This window comes from Empidonax traillii, unplaced genomic scaffold (genome assembly GCF_003031625.1).
Source record: "Empidonax traillii isolate 1590-97213 ecotype Southwest subspecies unplaced genomic scaffold, ASM303162v1 scaffold237:size1322474, whole genome shotgun sequence".
Classification (NCBI taxonomy): Eukaryota; Metazoa; Chordata; class Aves; order Passeriformes; family Tyrannidae; genus Empidonax; species Empidonax traillii.
Window position 1 is genome coordinate 439,149 of NW_020955430.1, and position 7,947 is coordinate 447,095.

A 7,947-nucleotide genomic window follows, 5' to 3' on the forward strand; every position below is an offset into this window, starting at 1 on the left:
TCATTAAAAGGCACTTAAATGAACAGAAAATGGTATTTTTAGAAATTTGAAAATTGTTGGAGGTAGGTAAAATGTCAACTTTACGTTGTTCCCCCTTTCTTTATACTGTATTCAAATCATCTTTTCAGGAAGGTTTGCCTAAGCTGAGCAGGACATGTTAGGATTAATGGGTAATAATGGGGAAGCTTGCCAAACAGTGTTGCTCTGGGATGGTCTAAGAACTTCCTTTTGTTTATAAAATATCTGGAACTCTGAAAATGGGGAAGTCGCTCTGCCTTAGTACAAAAGAGGGCTGACCACTTTTTAAGGGTTCAGAAGAAGATGTAATTAGAATACTTTTTATTTGTTCAAGAGTGAATGTCCAGCTGCCATCTGCGTCACAACAAGAGAAAAATCCTCCCCTTTACATTGTTTTTGCTGTAATGGTGATATAAGGGAAGATATGAAATCATGTGAACAGGGCTGGTCTCTGATTTCCAGCCCATTTCCACAGGTCTCTGAGCTCAGCTGGGACTGTGAATCTCATTGGCCTTAGCCAGAGGAAAGCTATGACTCTCTGGGGTGTGAGCGCTGCCAACTCGTGCCCTTCACTGCATTCAATCAGAGCAGCTGAAGGCATGGCTCAAATATGGTTTTGGCAAAAATACAATTAAAAGGTCATGACTTAAAAGTAAGTCTAAAATCCAGTAATGCAGTCCTTCACCTGGCAGTGTAAGCAATTCTTTAGCCATCAGCCAAAAGAATATATGGTGCATAACAAAATAAATGTAATTGAAGTTCGGGGGGGGGGGGGGCTGGTCCTTTCTTCTCTGGTAAGTACTGGGAGGTTTTTCTCCTCCTCCTGGAAGCAAGTCTCTCTCACAGGTCCAGAGGGAAAGGCAGCTTTCACAACTGTAGCGATGTTCTGATGAGAAGGCTCATGTAGCTGATGGTCATGGTTCCAAAACGATGCCAAAGTGCCTGATCAAAGGAGGCAGAGGAGGAGTTTCTTCTGCAGGCTGCCTCCTGCACTGCCTTGGCCTTGCTCCTGTGCATCTGCAGGGAGCAGCCCTAAGTGCCCACAGTTTTCCTATGGGGAATGATGCCAACAAACAAGGTAATGGTAGCCCAGAGCATGCTGCTGTTCTTTGGCTTCACGGTTGTGCTGAGAGATCTCAAATGACTATTTTCAGGAAAAAGTTGAATTATTCTGGAGTTTTACGCGGTTTTTAGGACCTTCTTGGTGTCCTTAAATTGGATATTTCTGTGTTCTGTAACCTTATGTCCTAAGGATACTATGGGTTGGCAATGCCTCCTGTCCTTTGTATTATTACCCTCTGTATCATTTTATGCAGCACAGTCAGGATTTGAGAGCAGCTGGCAGCCTGACTGCACTGTCTGTTTAACTGCAGGAAACCACGCTTTATCCCCCTCTGAATCCTAATGGAGTAATGATAACAGATAATTAATTGAATGCCTTTTCCTTTCTTTTGTTTATTCCTCTCTTTGAACAGACTCCCTAAATACACAAATAAAATCCTCAATTAAAATTTATGGATTAATGAATTGAATAACAAATCCTTTTTCTTTTTTTTTTTTTTTTTTTCCTATTGCCTGGATCTCAGGGAGAGTTTCTCTGATTTTCACTTGTGCTCCCCTGTCAAACATTTTCAGCTGTCAAAAGGAGTAAGTATATGCTGGGCTGTCATGTGGACATGTCAGATGTATTAGTGCCTATCAGAATGGTGGAAAGAGATGGCAATTAACAGTCTGGGATTCCTCCTGTGCCATTGTGTGTGGTGTTCACAGTGCCCTGGAATCTGGGAGCTTGCATGGAGCAGTGCCATGGGTCATAGTCCCCAGCAGAAGGATGGTTCTTAATGTGCTTTGGTGGGGTAAATATTGTCTACCCTGGAAATGACCCTTCAGCGTTGGTGATGAAAGAAAGGCCTGTCAGAGCGAGGGCTGCAGGGTCAGCATCCCCCAACACCACGGCATTGTTGCCCATTTAAATTGCAGCAGTGCCTGATCAATATGATGGCACATGGTCAGGGGTATCTTGATGTTATGAAAGGAAGAAAATTGATCGGAAAGTGTTTTCTATGAACTGCTGCTTAGTTTGCAGAACACACTTCGGATCTATAGGCTGGAGGTTAGTGACACGCAGGCAATCACACAGCAAAGTGGCAGGTAAAAACAAACAGGAAAAGGAGGCTATCAGAGGTAATAAAGTCTAGTTGCATGCTGAATAAAGCTCTGTATAACTTTCATCTTTTTTCCTGGGGCAAACAGTACATTTTGTTTCTGCTTTGCAGTGAGCATAAGCTTTGGAAGGTTAAACAGGGAGTATCAGATTATGGTAAGTGGTCATCAGAGGCTTGCTTTACAGTCATTGCCTGTTAAATTGTTTACTGAACCTCATTATATATATCTCTGTGAGGTTGACGTGTGTCTTACTTCGGTTTATCTGAGAGACACGCGTCTGTTGACTTTTTCATAAAACCTGAATGAACAAACACGAAGTTTAAGATTCCATTTATTATAAGCTGTGGCTTACAATACAGTTATGATAGTCAAAAGTCACTGCAAACATACCAGTCACAGCAATAAACTTTTAGCATTATGTCATTGTGTATCTTAGCACCTCTTCCTCAGTGTAGGTTTTTAGCCCTGCTTTTCTACAGCTGTCAGTTATTCTGGCAGCAGCTGGACAGATGCCAGGGTCTGATCTCACTGCCAGGAAGATGTTGGAACAGAAAGGTGACTGGTTGTGCAGTGAGCCCCATGCCACTTCACGTTCATTGTCCTCACGGGTCAGCTTGTCACTTGCTGCCTTTGAGGCTGTTGTGGGTGGTTTTGTTTGCCTCGAAATGCCGTGCTGGGCACTGTCTGTTTGGACCCAAATCCCCGCGCAGTGGCTGGGAAGAAGGGGCAGCCTGGACAGCAGGCTCAGTTGGAGCTGGACTGTGCCAGGCAAGCAGAGGTTGATCCACACAACTGTATCTCTGCTTTGGTGCAAATACTGTCGTTCGGGACAATCCAGTTTCAGGGCTGACTTCACAAAGTAACAGTACTGACTCCAGGTTGCTTTGAGCATCTGTCTTGTTCACATGAAGGAAGCAGTTCTGTAGTTGTGTAAGACTTCAGCAAGGAATGTGAATGTGAGAGAGCTTTATATGGATAACAGAGAAACAAGAGGTTTGGGTGCTTGCTTTGGATATTTTGAGGTGTAGAAAAGGAGACAATTTTCATAAAAACATTTTACCTCCTTCCCCCTCCCTCCTTGCCTTTTAACCTCTCTTATAGGTTCAGGATACTTAAACCACAGCCTGTAAAGGACAGCCCACAGCTGATGTGTGGGAACAGCAGGGAGAGGCTGGATCTCTGCGACTGGAGTTTGAGCACCGAGGGATTTCCAACAGCCTCTTGAGGCAGGCAGGGCCAGTGACCCTGGTGTTTCTACGGCGGTGCTCAGTTAATCTCTGTGGAACAGCACCGCAGAATGAAAGTCAGGTGCTGTTGAGGCTGCCTGCCAGTGAAGAGCTTTACGTATGTGGTTTATTGATTTGCAGAATTCGCTGAGGTATTTCCACATTTCTTAGAACCAGGGCTTGACAATAAGTCCTCAGATAAACTGTGTTGTTGGATATTCCAGGCAAAATGAGAGGCAGGGCTGGGGAACTGCTGGAGTACAGGAGCAGACGTGGAGTGGACAGAAATAGATTTATGGGAGGGAGAGGGGAAGTTCGAAGAGAGGAGTACGAGGGTAGAAGATGTTCTGGGATAAATTCCCATTTGTATTATTTGCATATGTCTATAATCTGCTCAGCAGCTGGGCTTCAGGTTGTTTTGGGGTGGTTTTTTTTTTTCCAAACAATAGTGGATTACACTGTAAACAGTGTATCATACCTCTGTAAGCTTTGAGTTGGACTTCTGTGATATAAAAGGATTTGTATTTTCTCAGAAAATGTAGCCAAGTCTGTATTACTGGTATCCATGTGTTAGACTTGCTTTTCTCCTCCATTCCTGCCTCTTCATGTATTACTCCATGAGTGGGGGATAGAGCACAGTGCCACACAAACCAGTTTACACTAAGTAGAAGTTAAAAAAGGAACGGAAAATGTGAAAGCTAATAAGGAAATATAGTCACATGCCAATAAAGATAAAAAGATACATCTGAAAATAGTGTCACAGAAGCAGATACATTTAAATTGGAGATAAAGTCCTGATGGTATTATTTATGGGCAAGACTCCTTTGTTGTATCATGGAAAAATGTAAAAAAAACCCAGTACTGAAGATCACTGGCAGGATACTGGTCTTTACCTTCCCTAAAAGACACACATTAGATGGCTTATTATTCTGCAGTGTCCTTGGGAATGAGGGTCTGATCTCATCCTCCAGAGAGAAAGACACGAGCTGTTGGCCACAGGGCTCAGCACACAGTGGTCTGATAGCAAACCACGGATTGCGAGGCCGAAGCAATATTTAACTCAAGTTACTCCTATTTTAATAATTAGCCAATAGCACAGAGCACCAGAGCACAGCCTGGGAACCTGTGCACGGTGACCGGCGGGGCCGCCTTGGCCTGACTGGGCTGATCCCCAAGCAGCAGAGACACCCCAGGGGTATTTGGTGGGGTTGCTGTGAAGGATGCCCATGGCAACAGCTTTCCCAGGAGGCACTTCAAGCTCTTTGTTATGGGCAAAGCCAGCCCCTGGGAACATGGGGTGCAGGCCGGGTCCCATCTTTCTCCCAGTGGACCAGTCACAGTGACTCCCTGTTTTTCTATCTTGAAAATTGTTTTGGAAAAGCTTTCCTAAAGGAAATTCTGGTGCTGGGGATGCATTTTGTTGAAGTGCATATTTTTGATAGAATGAATAAAATCTTTGGTTTTCAGAAAAACGTTCCATCTCTGTGGTGCCTGCACCATCACTATGCCTGTCGACAGGTTAGTGGTTCTGCCACTGACCAGTGGTTCTGCCCTTGACAGTGGCATAAATGGAGTTATTTTCATGGGGACCAGGTTCAGTGACCGCATTTTAAAGAGCTCTCAGTAAATTATTAAATCAGCAAGAAAGCCGCGCTCAGCAGCCAAGCAGGCCCAGCGGCCGCAGCAGCTGTGTGCTGTGGTGAACCTCTGCGTGTAAAATTTCTCTCTGAAAAGATTTCAGCACTTCACATGACCTCCACTAATACTTATTTTTAAGTGGCACTGTGTCAGCTGCCTCAGCTCCGCAGTGCCGGGGGCTGTTCTCGAGTCTGGACTGTTTTCCGGTCGGCACGAAGTGGCCTGATATGAACTGTTGACTTGTCCTGATGGTTTTTGTTGGCACAAACATAGCTATGAGCCAACTGCAGTGGCAATGTGGCCATGCTTTCCGGCAGCCCTTGGGTGTATTTTCCAAGTGCTAAAGCCAGTGACCTGGATGAAGTGAGATTTGAGAGTCCTTTCATGGATACTATGGAAAAGTACCTCTTTTTAGTGATTTGAAAAAAAAAATGTATTTTAGTAGACAGCAGGATAGGAGGGTTTGAAGAAGAGGTGTGGCTGTGGACAGTTGTCTGGGATGTTGCCTGTATCACATAAGGGCAGAGGTGTTAACACCTTAAAGATGTTACACATAGCCTTTACTGTATATATATGCACTCTCTCTATATTTATATAGATCTACTATCTAGTAATGTTTTCATTTATGCCACTGCAGATACACTTGAAAGTAACACAGCTAGGAAAACCACCGCATATGGTTAGGAAGCGTTGCAGGTTACTCTCCGTTGCTGTTAGTAGAGCAAAATCTTATTTTCTAGGGTTTCAAATTCCAGATGGAGACTAGAGTGAAGCCCATGAGAAGAGTTAGGCCTAAAGAGGAGTTCTGAGTTGCAAGTTATCCATCTGGACATCCATTAACCTCTCATGGTCTCTTTTTTCTTTTCTGTAGGCAACATCTTTGTCGTCAGCTTGTCCGTCGCAGACCTTGTGGTTGCAGTTTATCCGTACCCTCTGATCTTGAGTGCCATCTTCCATAATGGATGGACCATGGGAAATGTCCACTGCCAGATAAGCGGGTTCCTGATGGGCTTAAGTGTCATTGGGTCCATTTTCAACATCACGGCGATCGCAATCAACCGCTATTGCTACATCTGCCACAGCCTTCGGTACGACAAGCTCTTCAACCTGAAGAACACCTGCTGCTATCTCTGCCTGACCTGGATACTCACCGTGGTGGCCATTGTGCCAAACTTCTTTGTTGGTTCCTTGCAGTACGACCCCCGGATCTACTCCTGCACCTTTGCCCAGACGGTGAGTACGTCGTACACCATCACAGTGGTGGTGGTTCACTTCATCGTCCCGCTGTCCGTCGTGACGTTTTGCTATCTACGGATCTGGATTTTAGTGATTCAGGTCAAACACCGGGTGAGACAAGACTGCAAGCAGAAGCTCAGAGCAGCTGACATCCGGAACTTCTTGACTATGTTTGTGGTTTTTGTCCTTTTTGCCGTGTGCTGGGGACCATTAAACTTTATTGGCCTTGCTGTTTCGATTAATCCTTCAAAAGTGCAGCCACACATTCCAGAATGGCTTTTTGTCCTGAGCTATTTTATGGCCTATTTTAACAGCTGCCTCAATGCTGTGATCTATGGGCTTCTTAACCAGAATTTTAGGAAGGAGTACAAAAGGATATTGCTGACACTGTGGACTCCCAGGCTGCTGTTCATCGACGTGTCCAAGGGCGGGACAGAAGGGATGAAAAGCAAGCATTCTCCAGCCATAACAACCAACAACAACCACGCTGAAATACACTTATGAGTCAGGACATACTATTTATTTTGGATTACAATTGTATATATAATATATAAGAGCCTTTCTAGCTGTGTGCATTGCACAGCTGGTGTTGCCTGGCCCCTCATGCAAGGAAGGAGTCTGCTACCTTTCATGCTTAGCTCACTGCTGTGGCATCAAGGCTTCGAGTGAGGAATGTCAGAATGGAAAGGACTGATCTTTATTTTTTTTTCGTGTGCCATCTTTCACTGTGTGCCTCATTAATCGGTTTGGTTGCTTTTGCCACAGGCATGCCAATACCCCAAAAGGGAAGCGTTCAGAGTGCATGGAAAAATGCAGTTATGCTTGAAATGCAACCTTCAAGAGACAGCAAAATTGCCATTTATTACACATAAACCTTTCTCCCCAGTCTCTGAATTCTATTTTTCTAGCATTAACTTAACCCAGACTGTATCAAATGAAGTTTAAACTGCATGGCTTTTTACCTTTTAGTTAGGTAAAGGCTGTTATTAGCCAGCAGGAGTTCGTATGGGCCTGGTGACTTCCACTGTGTGTGCATTCATTTCCCTTTTTCTTTCCTCTTAAGGTTTAGAAGCGAGTCTGGACTAGATATGAGGGAGGCAGAATCAAGACCAGTGAGTGTCTGATGCACTCATTTTAATTGAATATCTACAGATATTAAGTACCCTTGCACTCTCCTTCCCAGGCCATGAGTAAGAATATGACATAATCTGATTGCAGGAAGATACTTGGAGCCTGATTCTAATTTAGGCAGTATCCTGTCATGGCCAGCATTCATTCCAAATGGCTTTTACAAGTCACTGCTACATGAACATCATAAAACAAAACCAAAACACATCAGAGTCCCATCTGTGTAATGCAGATGCCGGGTTTTAGGTTCCAGTACCATTTGTGCTTGGAGAAAAAGGGAGAAGAGGAAGGCAGCATTCCAAAAATCCCTCTTGTTGCCTACCACAGAACATGAATTTGCTGTGGGGAGAAAAAGTGGAGATTTTTTTTTTCCATTTTATTAATATATAAAATATATAAAACTGTAATTAACTCATGGAGCTGGGAGACAAAAGCTACTTAAGCATTATTATGCATCAGTTCTGTTAAAGCCTAAACTGTGCTATCTGTATGATAGACAATGTCTTGAAGTGCTGGGGAGTCCACTATCACATTA

General features: G+C 44.0%; 1 protein-coding gene across 3 annotated transcripts in view; it reads left to right on the top strand.

Moving 5' to 3' along the window:
• Nucleotides 1–7,604, top strand: part of GPR50 (G protein-coupled receptor 50) — a 45,157-nt gene extending 37,553 nt beyond the window's left edge. For 2 of the 3 annotated variants that reach the window (XM_027888375.1, XM_027888373.1), the window contains exon 2: nucleotides 5,920–7,604. In XM_027888375.1, the coding sequence (XP_027744176.1) occupies nucleotides 5,920–6,788 (869 nt within the window). In that variant the 3' untranslated portion in view covers nucleotides 6,789–7,604. Of the gene's footprint in view, nucleotides 1–770; nucleotides 1,097–5,919 lie in introns of those variants that run through there. The other variant, XM_027888374.1, reaches the window with a different exon arrangement.
• Nucleotides 7,605–7,947: the final 343 nt, after the last annotated feature.